Source organism: Sparus aurata, chromosome 20 (genome assembly GCF_900880675.1).
Source record: "Sparus aurata chromosome 20, fSpaAur1.1, whole genome shotgun sequence".
NCBI lineage: Eukaryota > Metazoa > Chordata > Actinopteri > Spariformes > Sparidae > Sparus > Sparus aurata.
In genome coordinates, this window is record NC_044206.1 from 19,891,592 (window position 1) to 19,913,390 (window position 21,799).

The 21,799-nt window shown below is 42.2% G+C and overlaps 2 protein-coding genes across 5 annotated transcripts in view; both read right to left on the minus strand.

The window, feature by feature from the left end:
- Nucleotides 1-982: 982 nt before the first annotated feature.
- Nucleotides 983-18,646, minus strand: ldb3b (LIM domain binding 3b). Of its 4 annotated transcripts, XM_030399815.1 has the most exons (10): nt 18,547-18,640; nt 17,969-18,327; nt 13,075-13,226; nt 11,628-11,703; nt 7,885-7,907; nt 5,258-5,455; nt 4,211-4,234; nt 2,569-2,738; nt 2,415-2,451; nt 983-1,608 (listed from the first exon to the last, which is right to left on the minus strand). In XM_030399815.1, exons 2-10 carry the CDS (start codon nt 18,062-18,064, stop codon nt 1,512-1,514), a joined length of 873 nt encoding a protein of 290 aa, XP_030255675.1. In that variant the 5' UTR covers nt 18,065-18,327; nt 18,547-18,640; the 3' UTR covers nt 983-1,511. The 4 variants fall into 4 exon arrangements, with proteins under 4 accessions (XP_030255675.1, XP_030255679.1, XP_030255676.1 ...); XM_030399819.1 differs by lacking the exon at nt 4,211-4,234 and having other exon boundaries at nt 18,547-18,641; XM_030399816.1 differs by lacking the exon at nt 18,547-18,640 and having other exon boundaries at nt 17,969-18,340.
- opn4b (opsin 4b) overlaps nt 14,963-21,799 on the minus strand; it is a 105,196-nt gene continuing 98,359 nt past the window's right edge. Inside the window, exon 12 of the transcript XR_003981850.1 lies at nt 14,963-14,985. The gene's annotated coding sequence lies outside the window, so the exon portion shown is untranslated. The remainder of the gene's footprint in view (nt 14,986-21,799) is intronic.

Sequence of the window (21,799 nt, forward strand, 5' to 3'; positions counted from 1 at the left end):
TTGCCTGCTGGAGAAGCTAACATTATTGTTAGCCTGTTGGGGAAGAAAATATTGATGTAGGCCTAATGGAGAGCTAAATTCGATGTTACCCTTTCTGAGAAACTTACTCTGGTGTTAGCTCGTGGGAGAAGCTAATATTGGCGTTAGCCTAATGGGTGTCAGCCCATGTGAGAAGCTAACATAGCCTCTTGGAGAAGCTAACATTGAAATTAGCTTGTTAGAGAAGCTAATATCGATGTTAGCCTATTTTAGAGCTAAAACCGATGTTAGCCTGCGTGATAAGCTAACATTAATGTTAGCCTGTTGGAGAAGCTAATATTGAAGATGGCTTGTTAGAGAAGCTAATATCAGTGTTAGACTATTTTAGAGGCAAAATCAATGTTAGCCTGTTGGAGAAGCTAACAGCCAGCTAAACACTGGCTCCTCTGGTCTACAGATTTGCAGGGAATACCTGGTGACAGACATGACAAAAGAAATCAAATCTTCTTGCTGGTAGTCTTGTTTGCTTCTGTAGGTCATACAGAGGCATCAGTAGGCTATTCAATTTAGACTGTTTCATAGACAGTTAAAAACTCCTCATGTGGGTCTGTCTTTTATATAATTCACTCATTTAACAAAAGCAGCAGTGACATCAGCTGTCTTCTACCATGTTGTGTGACTGTCCACGTCGCCACCAGCTAACAACCAGTTGTAGTATCCTGTCAAAAGCTATTACATCCTCTTTCTGGATAATGATTGTCACCGCAAAGTCAAAACAGCCCGTCCGCCATACCAACGGCACTCGAAATGACAGAAGACGTGACTCGTTTGATGGAGGAACGTCTCGATCAATTGTGACACGCCGCCGTGCCTCCGGTTTTGAAATCGCAAAAAGGAGAGTGACACTTCATTAGTGAGTTTACAACAGTTCACTCAGGCGTTTGGTTTTAAGAAAACATTTATTCACATTGATATCGGTACATTTTTTGAGTGCATTTTTTTACATACGGTGTTTGTGCATGACATGTTGGTGAATCTCTTGGCGTGTATTCGTCCTCGTGTGCCTTCTCACAAGCATGCTCAAAGTGTTAAAACTCATGTTATCGTGAATTCTTATGTACTAAAAGAAACATCGTCAGTTCTTCGTTTTTCGCTTGAATACTTATTCATTTTTTGTACAATTTCCCCTTTTTGTGTAAGAGAGAAAGAACCCAAACAAACAGGAAAACGAAGAGAAAAAGAAAGAAAAAAAAACCCAAATGCGAGATCAGGTCTTAGCAGCGGACAGACACAAGTTGACAGGTAAATATATCAAGCGTATGAACACATAGCATTCTCACACTAACAGTTAGTATCTCACATTCTACTCATCTACACTACAACACTATCTCACATTCCAGAGGAGTTTCCTCCCCCTCCTGCTCCTTTTTTCTTCCCTCCATAATTTATCCCCCTCTTCCTGTTATCTCCTGCGCTTTTGTCCATGTCCTCCTTTACATGTCCTCCCGCTCACGTTCCCCTCCTGCTCCTCTTTATTCCGTGACGTTGAGGATCTGTGAGGACAGTCCTTGGTGCCAGTTCTTCAGCTTGGCGAAGCGGGGCCCCTTCACCTCTGACTCAAACTTCTCTCTGATGGTGTGCAAGGCGGGAAAAAGACCGTTACATCAGGTCGTATTTGAGATTAGAATTTAAGACGAGATCGTTGATACCACTTTCATTCTGTAGCTACTGCCAGCAGCTAAATAGCTTAGCTTAGCACAAAGAGCGGAAGGTATAGCCTAGACGCTAGAATAAAAATATTGGCATTATGCGTTTCTCCAAACCACAGATGTACATTAAAGGTGCAATACGCATGACTTGAATTCATACTACCATCAAACAGGGGCAGCATATCACGAAAATAGTTGCTAACTGCTGCTAACTATATTCTTTTTATACATATATATGACAGTAGCTGCTGTAGCTCAGTTAGCCGTGCAGCTAGCCAGACCACTGAGACGGAATTGGTGTTAACACAGCTAGCACAGGAGCTATGGATGGCTAGCTGGTTAGCATGCTAACTTCAGTAGATACCTCATCCACACTAAACACGTACATCTTTGACATAATGTCAAAACTCTTCACATTCATGATTTTGGTTCATCTTTTTTGAACGTTTTGAACTCTAATTCTTACATATTGCACCTTTAAATATGTACGTTTTGTACGCATCACATTATCATTCTAGTATGTGTCACACGGCGTCCACATTGCCAAGTGTGAGTCAACGTAATGCGAATTGTACTCAAAAGCTGTTGGTGGGTGTTGGCACAAACAAGGGCATTTTCCAAAATATGCTTCCTCAAATAGTCCGATATTAGGCTTTTTGGGAGCAGCCAGGTGATTTAACTACCGTACAAATACCCTTAAAGATCCTTAACTTCTTCCCATCTTACCTCGACCTCTGCAAGGCTTCCTCATCTGGGTCTTGCACTGCATGGAGAGAAATGAACAGGAGGATTCAGTAAATGACTCACTGATGAAATACGCTGAGCTTCAAGTAGATCAGCAGAGAGGGTAAGAAAGAAAATGAAGAGTCAGTGTACTGACGGTATTCGGTGCCAGTGATGTGGGCCAGGATCCTGAAGCTCTTGGACTGCAGGTTGGCAGCACGACGAGCCCATTCAGACATATCCTGGGGTGACTCTCCGGGCCGGATCACTGCCTGGTACACTGGAGACGCACAGTCTACCACAGGGTCCTTGACAGGCAGAGCGCCGCTGCAGGGCAGAGAAATCTGTTAGAGCTCCGAGTGTTCATGTGCTGAATATAAAGCCCACAAATGTAACAGATAATCAAAATGTACTAAATGCCCAGAATGAAGAGAGATATTACTGTTATTAATGTTGGTGTATAACGTTCTCTGCTTTCTTATTTTCATCACAACTGTAAAATGACGGTATCTCACTATTGGTTTCCTACAAACAATCAAATCAATTTTTCAAAATAAAGTGATCCTCTTGTTTGCAGGCACTGTGGAGGACGAGGCCGAGAGGGTTTATCACTTCTGGTCTGGTTTACAAATGATCAGAAATGTGATTTTATTCATTTTAAATAAAAAATTAAAGCATTTAAAAAATAAATAAAAAAACTGAAAGACTGAAACTGCTAACATTAGAAAGAAAGAAAGAAAGAAAGAAAGAAAGAAAGGAAGAAAGAAAAGATGCCATTAAATGCACCAAAAGTAAAATAAAAAAAATAAATGTAGCCATTAATTAATAAATAAAATGAGACATAAATATATATTTCTGCTTTAATTTGCCTCTGTTTTTATTTACATGTGTATTTATTCAACTACTTATTTACTTTTTCAATTAATTTGCCATTTAATTAATTTATTAATTTATTAATAAAATGTATTATTTAATTACATATTTTTAAATATTATTTTGGCAGTTTTCAGTACCACAAGCATTTTTAGTTGCGGTAAAATACGCATGTAGTATCAAAATACAAGCTTTAAATGTCTTTTATTACATTTTAATGTAACACAGTGCTCTATTACTTTTGTTTTTTGTAATTACAACCTTTATGTAATTAGATTGTATTTCTTTATGGGCAGTAAATTGATCGTCTCTGTGTCGTCCCTCAGGTCCACGTCAGAGGAGCTGGTGTGAACTGTAGTGGTCCACTGGATAGATCGATGGAGTGAGTTTACACAGCAACATGACTGGAAAATGAACTTTTTTAGAATTTTTTAATAAGTGTTAGAAAAAAAGGGGAGTCAGTATCGATCGGACCTTGATTGGATACTCAGAACATTCCCATGCCGTGACATCCCATCAGGCTCCCGAGGCAGTGACGATGCCGTAGGCTGCTTTATTGAGAGTAGGACTCCCAAAAAACCTCATAAATGAATAAATAAATAAATACAAAACACCATTAAACACTCTCACACTCTGTTCAAAGTACTTCTAAGTACTTCCACACACGTAACCGAGTCCAAGATGGCCTCCTGGTTAGTGAGTTCGTCCATCAGACACCTCGTTGTGACACAAAACACCTCAGAAATCCATGAAAGAGTTAAAAACAGATGCTGTAGGAGGATTTTAAAAGTATTTTAGGTGGGATTTTTTTAGTTCATGAGACACGTAGAGCAATGCACAAGCTGTTATGAAATCGTGAGACGAAAGGAGACACATGTAACGAGGAAGAGGCGGGATGGAAGAAAAAGGAGCGCCGCTGTACTTACGCCAAGGGAGAGCCCGCCTCCTCACTGTGAGGTCACGACCAGGAAGGGAGGATGGGGAGGGATGGGTGGAGGACAGCACAGGTGTGGTTGGTTGTGGATGGAATGAGGAAGAGGAAAGTGGGTGAAGGAGGAGTACGTGGCACGGACACAGACAACATGGAAAAGCCCCGGGCAATACAAGAGTGGACGTCCGAGTGGTCGCAGCGAAGGCTTAAGGTCGGCTCATACGTCCAAATGCTGCTTTTTGTGTTTGGGCTTTTCAGGCAAAGTAAAGGTTGGTCCATCCAAACTACAAAATAAAACAACTCAATTTCTTCTAATGATATCCAACCATGACGAGGCTTTGAGATATTCCTGCTCTTCTCACACATATGGAAGGAAAAGAGGAAAAGTTCTAAGGTCGATGTTTAGTCAGAGTTCAGTTATATAAGCAGTTGTTGCGAAAAAGGCTCTTTTAGATAAAAACTGTCAGGAGATATAGTTGAACAGCCTCCCCTGACAAAGGAATTACTTTTTAAAATCCAGGGTGGATGACGGTTGGGGGTCTCAGTCTCTGACCTCATTATTTCTAGAAATCCAGCTGAGGCCCTGATCTTATATCGACGCAGAATCTGAGGGTGAATCAATTAAACAGCTCGGTGTACTTTCAGATCTTTAGCTTCAGAGTACTTCAGCGCCGCTCTGTCAGTTAATGTGACGTACTGAAGGGCTTCTTAGAAGTCGCAATTCACTTCTGTCCTCAAGGTCTTACGTAAACTTACTTTCAAGTCTTGGACGTGTAAGGAGTACACTCTTTACTGGGACTGCATGTATTTTTTGTGTATATCTCAGAACCTTGGCAAATAAAACAACATATCCATCTGCATTGTTCGATACCGTCAGCAGTAAGTGAGGGAGTATGTTTTTTTGCAATTTGGGTGAACCAGCCCTTTAATTTCTCAACACGTGGGACGTTTGATCAGTGTGAAGTGATGTCAAGTGTGTGAGTGGTGAGAGAGGAAGATACAAAAGACTGGAGAGGGGATTAGCTGAGGTGTGTGACCTCACCTGTCGTGTCCCTTAGCCTGCGACTGCCCTGCAATGGCGTCCATGATGGCGTCCTGTGAGTACATGCTGATTGGTGTGTTGTACTGGGCGTGAACAATGGTGGCCTTTCCGCCCGGACCCTTCACCTCAATGGGCTTGTGGGTGGACAGGGCCGAGTCTTTCAGAGCACTGGGGTTAAAGCTGGGAGTGTACTCCACACTGGAATGAGTGTCGGGGTCGGAGGTCAGCGGGTCGGAGAGGAGGTGGGGAGGTGTCAGGTGCAGGGGTGGAGATGAGAGGTTAGCAGATGAGGGAGAGGAGAGGGGGAGTTTAGGAGGAAAGAAACGACAGGGAAAGCAACAAAGTGAAGGGAGGAATCTGGGTCAACATGTAGTAAAGCTACTGACAGACAGGCAGAGCTGTTGTACTGCTCAACCATCTGCGTTCGGAGAAACTCAAAGTCTGCACGCTCAACTGGAAAGACAAAAAACACCTCACACCACTCAGAGCTGTGTCCCAGGTCCAAACTACAATAATATTTGAATTTGAATTTATTTATTCAGGATAGCCCCTTGAGAGGAATCATCTCATTTTCGACAGGGTCCTTCCACAAAATACATTTAAAAAAATAATAATTAAGAAGTTAATATATATATAAATCAAACATGTAACCAAATTGGCAGAATATATATATCAAAATATATAATCATGGGACGGTATGTTAATTCCCCTGATAAGGCATGAATGACAATATAATAACAGAATGAATTAAGTTAAATTAATTTTATTCTAATTTGCAGTGATGTGTGTAAAGAAATGTCAATTAGCCTGTGAAGGTAACTGGCTGGAGTTTGACTGATGCATGGAAATACAAAATAGACAAAAAAGAAAGAGAAATTGCATAATGTTAAGGCAACTATACAAATAATTTAATACTTTTGTTATGGATGAAAAAAAATGTTTGCTGACCTTTAATCTTTTAGTGAAAAAAATGACTTTTCCTCTTTAGAAAAAAACTTTTGAGGGTCTGATAAAAAAGATGCAGTCAGCTGCGAATTAGATAATTTGGGTACTTTTGAATTTTTTTATTTCTTGTTTCCAGTTTTTTACCTCAAAACTTTCAAAAATGTGTGAAGACAGTTGCGTCTTTTTTCAGTGATTGATTCTGGGACACAGCATGTATCTACTGAACATCTGGTCAAACATCAAGGTTTGTCCATTACAAATTCATGACTACAGTCCAATGCCAAAATACAAGCTTTTACTTATTGGAAACAATGAGTGAAGCTGAGACGGCGGTCCAAAGAAACCCAAACATGCTAATATTTCAAACAAACAGGCCAAGCTAGACAACTACTCACAATGAAACACACACACTGAACCACACTACAATCAATGTGGATGTCAGTAAAAATGACACACAGAATGCCATCACACACTCATATACTGTAAATCCATTTATATTCACAAAAAGAATATGAAAGCAAGAGAGGACCAGCAGAGGTGGAAAACACGTGGTGATGTAATAGTAGAATATGAGTTAAACAATAAAACACTTACTCAAGAAAAAGTACTTAAGTGTCAAATCTAAAAGCTACAAAAAACTATTTTTGGTTCTTTTAAATTGTATTTATGTTTTAGCCGATCAAACTAATCACAGTTAGTTTAGCACAAATGTATGTACACTTCAAAAATGTATAGTATATATAGAGTAGGGTCCAAAAGTCGGAGACCACAAGTCACAACACTTCTATTTCGGATTTGTTTCGGATGTAATACAATTTTTCTTCATTGCAAATTATACTATCAACAGCCTGAGTGAAAAGTTTTATATTTCAGAGTATGTCCTGTTTCTTTTTAAATGCCACCATATACTCCATATTGGCATGGACTCCACAAGTGTGTATGAAATTGGATGACTTTGACAGCTTCTGGTGATGACCCACAATGCTTGTCTTTCTCAGACTTCAAGTAGCCCTACAAATATTTAGTTGGGTTGACTTGTGGAGTCCATGCCAGCTTGAGTGTATGCTGTCATTAAAGCATAAAGGGGACATAACACAAACACTACAAGACGCTTTGTGATGATTTGTCAATTAATGCTGGGATAAGATGAGGCATCAAGATTCAACACTTGAGTGGGCAGGGACTCCAGAAGATTCAACCCCACTGAACAGGAGGTTCACTGTCAAATCATGCTGGGACACATGAGTCATCAGGTTTTATACAAACCTGTGGAGTCCATGCCAGCTTGAGTGATACCAAGAAATTCATGGACATTTTTCAAAGATAAAACTTTTCACTCCAATTGTTAAACTTATATGAAGCGTTCTCAGACTTTTTGACCCTCCTGTCAATGTAGTGACGTACAAAGTACATATAAAAGTAAATGACACGTTTCACTTCTGGGGACCAAATGCTGTTAATAGCATGTTTTGAATTTTCAGCAACTAGTTATTATGACCTGAAGAAACAAATGACCAACACACTCAGTTGCGTTGAAGCTCCAGTTCAACTTTTGCGCACATGAATCTATGTTGCGACACGACTTCACTGCACACTAAAATCACGAGTGACAAACACGAATACGCCGTCTACGGACATATACGTCATGCACATCATACACAGAGAAATACACCAATACTGACTTTGCAGCTGTGTTTGCGATAACCTGGAAACACCAGAGAGTGACGGACAGACAGACAGAGACAGAGAAGAGAAGAGGGTGATGAATCACCACAGGTATTTTGGTGAGAACAATGGCAGCGTGTGTTTGTAGGAAACTATCCTGCGACAGGGCTATGTTGTAATCCCTCGCACAGGTTAGAATAGCAGCTGTTTGTCATCCCTGGGATATTTCCCAGCTTCCCCTGCATCACCAGGAGTGACTGACAAGAACACAAGTGTCTCAATCACATGACACAGGACGGGGACACATTTAGCACAGAACAGCCACAAATACACACAACTACACAAACACAACACCTGATCCACTTATGTCAAGACTGCGGCTGATGCTTTTAGACAAACGCGAGCTGACGGCGGATGTGTGGTGGCACTGCACTTCAAACCCTGCGTACCGTATAACTATGTAAGGTTTTTACTTTTTATCACTTGTGTTGTGTGTGTTGAAAAATGGTCAACAAATGCCATTACAATAACAATTATGAACTACGAAACGTACACAAGATATCTTACGTGGACTGTACTAATGTCATTTCCTCCAACCATAAACTAACTTTGAAGAAAACAATGGAAAGTAAAAGCAATGAAAACCCCTCAATTATTATCATTAAAGTTCCAGTGTGTAGGATTTAATGGCATCTTGCTTTGAGGTTCAGAATGCGACCAACTGAATACGCCTCATGTGAAAATAAAAGGCTCATTCTAAGGTAAGGATGGTTATCGTTGACATGCATTGGCTATAATTTCACTGATATGGATAAAGATTTGGAAACATAAATGTCCCAAAATCTGGCTGATAATTAATTTATTCAAACAGTCTATATAGATCATCTCTACCTTTTCTGTTGGGTTGTATTTTTAAGATGACTTCATGTGTGCTCTGCCAACCACTTTAAGATTACTTAACATAAAAAAAAATGAGGGAACCATCAAGTGAAATTAAAATTGATGGTGGGCCATCTTTTGCCCACTGGCGGCCCTGATTTAAATAATAAACAAGCAAATAGTTTCTGTCTGGTTGAGTCAACTGCAGGGCTGTGGGGGTCAGACAGAAGCGCTACATTAATGTTAATTCATTCCCAAAGGCTGCATCGTAATCAGGTTCAACCTATGTGCTTCCTTTCTCTGCTCTTGCTGTCAGTGTCAGTGTGTTCAGTTCTCCTGCAGTAAAGGGCAGAGGCACACATAAATCAGCTGGCAGATTTGTCCGTACAGTACATGGATGTGTTCAGGGTACAGTATTTTAAAGTGGAACGTGCTCCGCGGTGACTCACACGTGAGACATCTCCCCACAGAGACGGGGGGAGCTATCTCAGGTTTGGCGAGGGGGCATCCAGGGGATTCAGGATGATGGCGTGTAACCAGAGCGGAACATTCCGTGGCCGCGCTCAACAGCTGCTCTCTCGTGTGTGTGTGTGTGTGTGTGTGTGTGTGTGTGTGTGCGCGCCAGTGGAGTCAGAGCCTCCATTAGGTTGGGCCCCCCGGCATGATACGGCCGCGTTCGTCCTGCGATCAGCCGGAGCACGTTTTCCAACACCTGACTTACCCTCGGCTACAGAGGGGAAACACATCAGTGAGCACTGATACTGGATGTGAGGTTACAGGACGCAGATCGTGCCCTTTATTAACATCTATCAAGTATTCCATGACTGAGGCGTCGCCCCAACTCTGAACTAACACCATGCCAGTGAGGACAGTTTTTTACTCACTGGCCACGGTTTGGCTCCTGAACTCAGTGAGTACATGTAGTTTGGCACTTGAGCCCAAACAAAGGTGACCGAAGCCTTTTTGATTCTGTTTTTAGCAGTGTCACTTTCACAAGTGTAACATCAGTGGTAGTTTTTAAGATCCCCAAACCAACAAGCACTTAAAGTCTGATTTTATTATGTTGTGACTTGCTCCTTCTTTCCACATCACTGTGGTTTATCTTGAGTTTCACCTCAAACACACCGTTCTGCTGCTATAAATACGCAAGAGCACCAAATGTGTATTCATCAGCGACTGAAAATAGTCCTCAACTAATACCTCTGTTTGACCTCTGTTCACCAAAAAACCTACAGTGCCCAGCTGCTTCAGGAAATCACTGGACCTCCAAAAAAATGCATGTCTCCAGTAACAAGTGGGTGGAGAAGTCAGAGAGTATTGGTAGATGGATCATTTATTGATGGTTTCAGTAGAAGACAACAAGTGTTTGCTGTTTTCAGTAAGTTTATGTTTTGGCCATACAAGTTAATAAATTAGGCACCAATGCTACAGATTTCAGTCATTGTCAGCTGCAGCTCTAGAATAAAAAATAATCTTTCAACAAGCAGCAGAAAGTGTAAAGTTTGAAGTCATTTAAGAGACCTCTAGTGACTCAGAGCCACACCAACTCTTCTGTAGCAACAAATCACCTTCTTGTAACCTCGCCAACAAATAAAAGAAAAAGCTTTGCAAGCAATTCTGTGGTTTTCCAGGCAAAAAACAGGATTTAAAACTCTGTCCCGGGCATTTTGCATTTGCGACAGCTTGAAGATAAAAAGCCTCAAAGAGGGAAATCAGTCAGCTGAAGCAGCAAAAAGAGTTCCTGAAAAAGATTTTTTGCAACATCATCCCCCTGGCTTCATTTTTATTTGGCAGTAAAGGACTCAGGATCATTCAGAAGAACTGAACTAGTTCATACCCTCGTCCAACCACTGTCCACTTTTACCTCGCTTTATTTTAAACCTCATGGCATTTGAGTCATTAGAGTGGAGCGCTGAGGACGGTCGACCTTTAGTAGAGTGCCTGTGATCAGCCCGTGTCAGAGATCCCTACGTGACCCTGTAGTCTGATCACCTGCCGTTCTGTTACGCGGAGTCCAGCCAGGTACATACAGTATGTTTGTGTGTACGCTCCAGAAATAGTGCCACGTGCGAGAGGGGTGAACGCTGGGAAAGGTCTGAGCATATTTTTCTCGTCACGGTCCTGTTAATGTGAGGTTAAAAGGGGAGAGTGCTTCATTCCTCCAGAGTGGAAAGCAGTGCTGCTGCTGCGTTTGTTAAAACAGGTTTGTGGGTTTTTGGGTTTCCCCCTGAAGGAGTTAAATCTTCCCCAAGCGTCACATAACTGGAGGTGATTTGTCACTTTGGCAACCTACCCCAGCGACGAAACTCCCATGGAGGCTGCCGGCCCCTCTCCTAACTTTCCCTGCATCAGCATCATTTCTTTGAGAGTTTCAGGAGAGTAAAGGCCGATTGGGGAATTGTACTGCCCCGGCCGGCCTGGTGGAGACGATGCGGAGGAGGCAGGAGCTCTAACCGGAGTCGACGGGAGCTCCGGATCTCTTTTAGAGACTTGGAAGAGATTCCTCTTGGAGGAAGCTTCATCTAACTCCTTAAAAAGACGAGAAGGGGTCAAGGTAAAATGTTAAAAAAAAAAATAATAAAGTGAAATGAAAGTGAAGGTATCAGCTTGTTTCGTCTTCGTCTTTCTCTTTCGTTCGGTTGATGTTTTGGGATGTCTGACCTCTGACCCCTGCACAGAGCTCCCTGCAGCTGCACTGTGAATATCTGACACTAGAGGGCAGCAGGACACTGTCTTATACTCTCAGTACGACAAGAGGACAAAACACATATCACAGACATACAAACAAACATGAAAGATGATACAGATATACATGATGTGTTTGCATGGATTGTGTGAAGTTGTTTTGGTTTGTCTCTTCCTGTTGTAGGTGTGTTGGTACCTTCTGGTGGGGGATGACTGGCATGGGTGAGTCCATCCTTGGAGTTGCTGTGGGAACTGGTGCAGGGCGTCTTGACCTAAGGATAAAACAATGACATATAACTTAAAATATCACTTTGAGTTTTTAAGACATTTACCCCCAAACGAAAAAACCCAACAGATATTAATAAATCATGATTTTAATTAAATCAACACCTGTGGCCATTTTTCAGTCCAGTCATGTAGTAAAATGTTGGCAGTTAATGTTTCCGCAACCCACTGATGTGTTCACATTTGTTTGCTTCATAGGCTTCGTACCATACGGACATTTCTACAATATGTGTCACACCACCTTAAATGTTTATGACCTGATTCTCACATGTGGAGGTGGAGGTGGAGGTGGAGCAGGTGGTGGTTTGACGAGGGACCAAATTGTGCCGAAAAATTCTAAGCAGGACACCGCTGGTTATTTTAATCGAGACCTCGGGTCAACAATTTCCAGCAAAAAAAAACAGATATACTGATGAGAAGTCAGGACATCTTCAGTCGTGTTTTACTGCAATGTAATACCGATATTTCTGATTAGGAGTCAGGACATCTCTCTCACGTTCGTGCCGACAAAAATATATTTCTGATGAGAAGTCAGGACATCTCCAGCTGTGTTTTTGTTGACAAAAACAGATATTTTTTGGCGACAAGTCAGGACATCTCCTGCACTATTTGTTGCAACAAAAAACAGACATTTTTGATGAGAAGTCAGGACATCTCCAGTCATGTTTTATTGAAAAGTAATACCGATATTTTCTGATTAGGAGTCAGGACATCTCTCTCACGTTCGTGCCCACAAAAATATATTTTTGATGAGAAGTCAGGATGTGTTTGTTGCAACACGCTAGAGATGTCCTGACTTCTCGTCAAAAAACAGATATCTCTAATGAGAAGTCTTGACGTCTTCAGTCATGTTTTATTGCAATGTAATACAGATATTTTTGATGAAAAGTCAGGACATCTCCAGCCGTGTTTGTGTCGACAAAAACAGATATTTTTTGGTGACAAGTCAGGACATCTCCTGCACTGTTTGTCCCAACAAAAAAACAGACATTTTTGATGAGAAGTTAGGATGTTTGTTGCCACAAAAGTCAGGACATCTCATCAAAAAACAGATATTTCTGATGAGAAGTCAGGACGTCTTCAGTCATTTTTGTGGCAACAAGAAACAATTAATTTTATGGTTGTTGTGCCTAAACCTGACCAGATCATAAGCACACAGTGTCAAAACATAGAATAAAAAGTTTTACTTAAAGAAACATAAAGTCAAAACATAAAGAAATGTAAAGTTTGAACTTATCTGTGGTTTTGCATAAAGCTTAATCTATTCCGATGAACTAAAGTCATGTACTGATTTGTGTTTGTATCATCTGTACCATCTCCTTAAATGTGGCTTTGGTGTAAGTGTGCTGGTTATTTACTTCAGCATGGTGAGTGACAGTTTGTTGGTGGCACACTTGATCTTGTTCTGGGCCTCCAGGTGCGTCATCCCCTCGGTGCTGACCCCGTCGATGGCTGAGATGACGTCGCCCTGGGCCAGGCTGCCCCCCACTGCCTTGCTGCCCGGAGTTATCTATGGAGGGGGTCAACAGACAAGGTCACGCTCGGAGCGCAGACAAGAAAATTCCTCCGGACACACACAAACAACTTAAAAAACATAAGCGGTTACACAAACACATGCTTCATAGATTTGGTGGATATTTATGAATGCTGGGTTCATTCTGGGGGGGAAAAAAAAGAAAATTGAATTAGTTTGTTCACTTGACAGTTTCATTTTTTTTCTGTCTCACTCCACGCGGTTATTTATGCAGCGTGTGTGTGTAGCAGCTCAGTAAATAAGCCTTAAAGGTAGAGAGGAGAGAAGCTGATGAAGCAAAATAAACTAATCCATCAGCCCCGCAGATGAAGGGCTGGATAACATTTCTGTGTCGAGTTGATCAACGGAGTGGAACCGCGTTTTTATCAAAGAGTCTAATCAGTCTCCTCTGCTGCATATTAAGTGTCTCGAGCTCTGAAATTAGTATAAGCAACAGGATTTCTGGTAACAACGCCACGAGGTGTGCGGGAGGGGGATTTTATTTGTAGCTCAAACTGTTAAATACAGTAAAGATTAGACTCTCCAAAGTACAGTGTGGGGTTTTTTCCTGTATTTCTGCATCTACAAGTCCAACAACTGTTTGTGGAAGCAGACTTCAGCAGTCGTCAGGTGACAGTTTTATCTTCAGTAGTGAAATCTGTGGGCGTTTCAGGTTCCTGACCCTCCGGCTTGCTTCAGCTGTCTGCCATGGGAAATATCTGCGTAACTTGTTTATTTGCAGTGTTTTAACAGTTTAAGTGTGACAGGTATGCATGGAAATGACTACGAAGCCGCCAGGGACAAAAATACTGCAGGAAAGATTTTAATTAAGTATTTTAATCCCAAATTCTTTCAACACGAATTATGGGCGTGACTTCCGGAGCGTCCGGTCACTCAGCCGATGGGATTGCGTGCTTCGGCGTGCACCGTGACCAGTCTAAGTGCACGTTGTTTTCCAATAATTAGTGTGTTTGACCTCAGCTGTGTGCACGGAAGGTGAGATTCTATTCGGGTGATTTCATGAGGAGATTTCTGCCGGGAAACCTTTCGGAAAGATATGTCCTTGGGTGATACGATATAAAAAAAAACAGACTGTGTGAATGACTTTTTGGACGGTGATTAGAGTTTTGTTTTATGACTTTTCACTATGAGACTTACTGAAATTATTGTTTTTATTTAAAGCGATATTTCCTCTTTCCAGTCGTAGTTTGATTGGACGTAGGTAAAACAAATACTTCAATACTTTTTTAGAACCATTCATGTTCTGAATTGAAATGATTAAATCAGGATTCACTTTTGGTTTTTTACGGGGACAGGACGAACAGAGTAAAAAAAACATCTCTGTTTGATGTTTCAAGCGACGAGATGTGAGCCGTCGAGAACTCGCATCAGGTCCGCAACTCTCGATGTGAGGCGATGGTACTGTGCATCGTTCATTCGTGAAAATTCAGGTGAGCAACTTCATCGAGTGAATACTGCTCAGCCCGCCGACACGTTTCTCAACTTTCAGTCACATTTTGACCTTCAGCTGAATCCTCCTTCTCCCGGTTCTGCCACAAAGCTCCGACTTAAACTCCACAGAGAGGAGGTTTAAGCGGGCCCAGAGGCCTGGGGCATACAGTATTGGGTCTAAGCTTACAGTCAACTCGTTAAAGAGTTAAAAATAAGCAGCGCTGTTGATGCCTGCCTGGCTTCACTGCGATTGACCCTGCTGAGCCCCCCCCCCCCCCACAAACACACACACACACACACACACCTGCTGCTGACATTCACACACAAAGTCTTTTCCTTTCTATTTACATCAGATAGAAATCCACATTTTCACCTACATTGTGTCACCACTTTACGTAACACAATGATCTCTCTGCTCTCGTCCTTCCCGTCTATACCTTCCTCCTTTATCTGTCTTCTGTGAATTAGAGCTATTATGCCGCTATGTGTAGAAGTGTGTGTGTGTGTGTGTGTGTGTGTGGGTGGAAAGCAGAGTTGCAGGAGGTGGCAGGAGAATTATTTCTGCACGGCTGCCTCGGTGTAATCAAACACACATGTGGAGACATGACGCCGTCCGAGGGCTCGGGCCTCGCGTGTTTTCGTACGCATCAAACGCTTCGGACAAAGAAGACAAGAGACAGGAAATGGACGTGAAGGCCCGAATCCTCGAAAATTGGATCTTAATGAAAGAGCAACACCGGGAGTTTTCTTTGCTTCCAAGTTTTATGTCTCAACATGTGTCTTGTCGGTCTGCGAACATCAACATGGCCGCCCAATGACCAGAGAGCTGTTTTTCATCCGTTCACCTTTAAGACATCATGTACATCAGCCTTTATTTCAACCCTACCAATAGCCAGGTATAAATCACAGGGGCGAGCAGATAAACAGCTCGGTGTGTCACATGTTTAAAGGCCGGTGCTTCAACTTGGCGAACAACACGTAATGAACACGGCCCTCATTCCTCTTTCTTTTCTTAGTAAGAGTGGACAGAAATCCAAACCGTGGCGGCGTTACGTCAAAATGTAATGGCACCCCGAGTTGTCAGGCTGCAGTGTTTTATGTTAACCTGTCAGAGCCCGACATGACCACGGGATGAACGCAAATCCGATGATACAATGTCACGCTGGCTGCGGATCAAAGCTCCCTCCCCGGCTGCATGAGACCGGGATCAGAAGACAATAAACTAGCAGATTCCTGCAGCCGTGAATCAATATAAAGCAGGCCGAGCATCAATCAGGACGGAGGAACGAGGGAGCTGGAGCTCCACTCAGGTGAGCCTCATCTCCTCCTGAATCTATCAAATCCTCCATCCCTCCATCCCTCCCCTCGCCACGACGAGCCACGTCCAAAAGGTGAAACTGAAGCGGACCACAAGCGAGGAATAAAGCTTACTAAAGGTAACACAAGCCGCCCGTCAGTTCCCCCACGTCTTCCCCGTCCCCCCCCCCCCCCCCCCCCCCCCCCCTCACCTCTCCCTCTCTCCCTCTCTCTCCCATCCATCCATCCATCCACCTCTCCTCCGGCGCTATTTAAAGGAAATGCTGTAAATACACCAGCAGTCCTGCCAGTGAGAGACAGAGACGCCCAGTCTGTGCTGCAGAAGTGAAAACACATTCATCTGCAGTTTGTGGACACTTTTACTTAATTTATGTGCACACTGTTAAATCTGACATTAGACAAATCACCTCATAATTACCAAATAAGGTAAACTCTCAAAAATCTACCGTGTTCTGCTGGTTGAGGATGATTTAATGCATAAATCAGTTCTTGTCTGCTTTTATTTTGGAAACAAGTCCTAAACTTTGCCGTGTTGTAGTCGATTATTAGAGCTGGAATAAGTTTTGAAATCTTAAATAAAAGTATTAACACCACCGTGTAGAAATACTCTACTCACTTACTTAATAAAGTACTAAACTAATAATATCAAAATATTTTGAAAGTACCAGAATTTAAAGTACTCACTGTGCAGAATGACATATTTCAGAAGATAATATAATCATATTTTAATTATTGATACATTAATGTCTTCATCACTTTAATGTAGAAGCAGGAGGCGTTTTAAAATTTCAAAACGAGTTAAAATGTTTTAAAGATTTAAGATTATTCGTCTACTTTACTTTGAAGTAATCGTTTTCCATGATTGTTTTGAGATTTTACAGTCTGGTGATGCAGAAGTGTAAAATTTGTCAAAATTGGACTTGTGTTGCTAAGTATTTGAGTAAATATACTTTCCACCATTGGGTGAAGTAACTTAATTTCTTGTGATTTCGAGATTTCTTTATCCTTCGTTGATCTTTTAACAACAGAAAAAAATAAAAAGTTCTGTGTTTCTTGTGATCAATCGAGCTGATTACAACCTCCTCATATCTGGGGCTCGTCCAGCGTGATGTAATCGAAGATCGATAAAAAACTAACAGCGGGTTAAAAGTCGACCACCTCGACTCCAGCAGAGCTATTCCAGCCTTTCCAGTGCTGCTCTATTCTAGAAATCTCTCTGGAGACTACATGTGAGCCTCTCTGTCATCATCACGCACTGCAACATTACATAACCACTGCTCACACACACACAGACACACACACATCACACCTACCGCACGCACATACAGTTTGCACATGCATCTGTACAAGCCTGCAACGAGTTACTGTCACACCAGGTGAGAGGGTGATTTTCAGGGGAACGTTCTCAGATATCCGGGTGGTGTGAAGGAGTGAATTTTACAGTCGGGTGTCGTGTAAAGCTGCTCACAACCTTTTACGAGCAAGTTTTCATAGATTTCTGCATTTTGTTTTTGATGCAGCACTCTCTTCAGTGATGACGGAACCTCAATACCTGAAAAACCTCCAGCTTGCAATCAAATTTTTGCTTTCACTGAGACACCTTCACATATTTTAACCTGCAAATCACCCAAATGTTGCTCACGTGGATGTTCGAGCGCGAAAATGTGGCAAGAAAGAAGCTTTTTGATGCCTGTGTTTACATTTTTGTGCAATGTGTATGCTTTCTTTTATGGAGAAAGATACTTGGTTCTGACCCAAAGCGTTGATATTTGACCACAGTCGGCTAAACAGCTTTGCGTGGATCAATTTGCAATCACAATCACAGTCAGTTTGGACTCATTTACTGTTATGCCGCCTTTCGTTTCATCAGTTTGCTCTGATTGTGCGTCACCTTGTCAATGTCGATTATTCTTAATATCGGATGCTTTGTCGCGACAAATGTCAGCCTGTGAGGGCGGCTCTGTCCTTACCCTGGAGATGGTGAGCGGCATGTTGAAGTCCTTCCCTCCTTGTAGTCTGAAGCCCCATGGAGCGGGGCCGTTCAGAGTCACTGTGTACGTACTCATCTTCGGTTAAACGTCAACACTCCTCCTGCTAACAATCTCCTGCTGGCTGTGTGGTTTCTCCTCCTGCTCGGCGTGCCCTAGTCCTTCGCGTCCTCCCCTGCTATCCTTTTGTCCCGTCTCGGTTGCTTCGCTTTTCCTCCAGCAGCCCTACAGTCTCTCCACGTCTGCTACCAGCTCTCAGGACAAACACCCTTGGGTAGGTGGTGGTGGTTGGAGGTGGAGGTGGTGGTGGGTGGACGGGGGGGTCAGGTGCTGAGGAGCGCCTGTGACACAAACACACAAGTGGAGGCACACACACACACACACACACACACACACACACACACAAACAAACACAGATGCACACAAACAGACTGGAGGGTCAAGCTGAGCGACTACAGCCACGAGAAAACGTACCTTGAAGTCAAGGACTCAAATTTGACAAATCGCAAACTCAAAAATCAACTTTAAACTGAATTTGAAGACGGAGAGGAGTTCCTTGCCTGCAAAGTTGCTGAGGGTGAGCGACACACAGCCTAAGAATAGCCGAGGTGAGCAGAGACACAGGGGCCCTGGCCCTTATAAGGCCTGTAACACGAAGCCCCAGAATGCTTCACTGCCGATTCACATCGCCAATATAGACCCCTCTTACCGCAACACATTCTCCCTCTCTCTCTCTCCCTCCCTCTCTTAGCGCTATCACTTCATGCTGCTCGCACCCCATTATCCGTAATCAGTGTTTGTGCACTGATGTCAGTTGCCTTTCCGTCTTGCAGTCCTTTCGTTCTGCTCGAGTAAAGGAAACAACAAATTACCCGGTGCCGATTCCCCGAGAAACACCTTGCCTACCGCTGAGCTGCCGGCCCCGTGTTTGTGTGTTTGCGATACGGATACAATTCAATTAGCAGCCAGTCACAGCTGTGTTTTAATCAACTCCTGATAGTTTTGTGAATATTAGTCACACACACACACACCTTGAAGCAGAGATGTTCAAGCACCTGATTCTAAATATCGAAAATGACACAGGAGACAGTCCCCGAGCAGAATGTGAACCAATCACAGCAGCGCCGACGGCTATGACATCATTGAACTATAACATCTAGATATCCAACCTGTCTTCATCAGAAAAACAACCACATGTCGAAAATGAAAGCACTTTATAATATACATGTACATACTTTTTGTGTTTGTTGTAGGGTGGCGACCTCTGGTGGCTGTTTTAATTACTACAGCTGCAAAGGAGGAAGTGAGGAGAAGAAGTACAAAGAGTAAAACGTCCGTAAATGGAGGTCGAGGATGGACGTCGGGTTAAAAAAGTGCAGGACTTTCATTCAGGAGACTGCTGTTTGTCTCCAGTGTGAAAACTAAAGTCAACAGTGAGTTCGTTTAGTTTACGTTACGTACATAATGTGACATATGTTACTTTGGTGACGTTGGCGCACAGAACATGACGTAACGTAAGTAGTTATTTTACCCAAACAATGTTTTCCTTATCTTTACCAAGTGGCTTTCTTGCCCAAACTTAACTAAACTGCCACCATACAGCAAAGGTCTGGTATGTGTGGTGCTGTTACGCATTAACGATGTTGTTGTTTTGTGATTTACAACTTCTGGGGCCTCGTCATCTCATTGGCTGTTTGATGCATCGATAATTTAGGCTGACTTCACACATAATCCAACTGTTGTAGGCTGTAGGACGGGCACAGACGCACATGCTGAACAAATGAGTTTAAAACCAAAGAAAGAAAGACGAAGGAGATGGAAAAATATTGATTATGTGTCTTGAGGGGCAAAAATCACAAAAGTCTTAAATAATCTTAAGGATCTCATTATTTCAAGGATAGCATAAAATATAGCGTTAGCTGCTAGCTCGAGTTGATTGCAGGTGACAGAAGCTTTCAGAAGACGGTGGACAGTTTTGCACACGACATCAAAGTTTTCTTTCTTTCACTTAGTTACACTTAGATACCATACTTGTTTTATTCTACTCTAATTTAAACATTTTACTATTTATTCATACTTTTTCTGTGCGCGTAAGGAGAATCGTGCAATCCTGTTACTGTATTTTGACACTTTGTTAGTAAAGTCAGAACCAAAACCTCTTACAAACACAATCACCGCCATTTTTCTAGTCACACAGAGACAAAGACACACGCTCATAAAAGCACATGGCGGAGTTTTCTTCCCAGCAAGGATGTGACGGATAACATCAGACGATTGCGTATACATACACACACACACCCGCACACACACACACACCCACAGGGTGGCCATTAGAGAGTCTGCAGCCCTGCTAATGTAGTATGAGCTCACACAGATTGCTAAGAGATTGGACGCACTGTGACACAGAGAGGTCAGAAGAAGACGGAGACAGAGCGACACGTAAGAAGGAAATTGTTCATTGAAAATCAAATACTGCTGCAAGAGTCCGTGTTTGTCCGGAGGTAAAGAGCTGACGTAGCCGTGGAAGCAGCAACATGTGTCGGAGATTGAGGGAAAAAAAAATCCAGCAGTACACAAGAAACCAAAACTGCCTCCTTTTATTGTTATCTCATTTGTGGTTCTGTTATATGCAGTTGTTACACTACAGTAGTTCTCATCGTTCAACATATTTTATTTGATTATTTGTTTCTGTCTCATTATTATCCAGCTGCCTCCTGCTACTTCTGCTTCTTCATTACAGATTTGAGTTTCTCCTACTTTAAGTATTTCTATTTATGACATTTTCATATCGGTCTTTGTACCTAACAACTTTTCAGAAGGAAAAATTACACATATTTTGAAATTGCATCTATCTAGAGATTAAGATTTTACATATAAAATGTATGAAGTCAAATGACCTCCACTGCACACAATTCAGACCCTAATGGACGGGAATGACTGAATAATCTTGTTCCCCCCCCCATCCACTTACACCTTCTAATCATGCAGCTAGAGTACCGACTCTAACCTCTGCAGGGCGCCATAGTTCTGCAGCGAGGCCTTTTCAGGTCAGACAGCATGCAGGATGAATGTCCTTTTGTTCCCTGACATGTTGGATGGATATGACCTCCGCTAATGCCACTCTGCTATCTGACATCAGGATGTCCCAGCTGTTATCTGCTGTGCTGGAATGGATCTGCTCGGTTCAGGAAACTGACCTAAAGATTTATGAAAAATATCGGCCGGTTGACACCGATGGAAATATGATGCATTAGAGTCTGCAGAATCCACAATCATTATGGTGCTGCAGACTAATGTGTGTGTGTGGATTTGCATGTTCCAAGACTCGGCATGCAAAACAACGAAAACAGCAAAGTAGTAAAAAAGTTGGTACTATGAATAAAATAGAAGGATGCCAACAATTACCGTACATATAAAAATAACATGTTCTGCACCAATTTAAACAATAATCTGCTATAAATGTAACAAGTAGTCCAGTTGCAAGTGATGCATGTGAGGCAATGTCCACACATATATTACAGATTGTGTGTGCAGAATGAGATGGAGTTTAGTTTTTTGTCTTGAAAACTTAAAAATCTCATTTTTTATCTAGAGAAGCAAAGACAACTGATGAACAGACGGTGTAAAGCACTGAAAGAGAGTTTAATGTAGAGCTGAAGTGATAAGTCCAATAATCAGTCAGTCAATGTAAACGACAGCAACTTAGTTCATCGGTTTAACTCATTATTAAGCAAAAATGACAAAAATGAAATTGTTGCTGCTTTTGAAACAGGAATATTTTGACATTCTTCGTTGTTTTGCTCTGAAATCTCG

Bases quoted from the DNA above. Each gene is read 5' to 3' on its own strand.
- ldb3b (XM_030399815.1), bottom strand. From the start codon at position 18,064: ATGAGTACGTACACAGTGACTCTGAACGGCCCCGCTCCATGGGGCTTC. The intron at 11,704-13,074 runs GTAAATAACCAG...TTTTATCCTTAG, and splicing joins CTGTCACTCACCATGCTGAA to GTCAAGACGCCCTGCACCAG. The intron at 2,739-4,210 runs GTAAGTACAGCG...TCTGCCCTGCAG, and splicing joins GAGGCGGGCTCTCCCTTGGC to CGGCGCTCTGCCTGTCAAGG.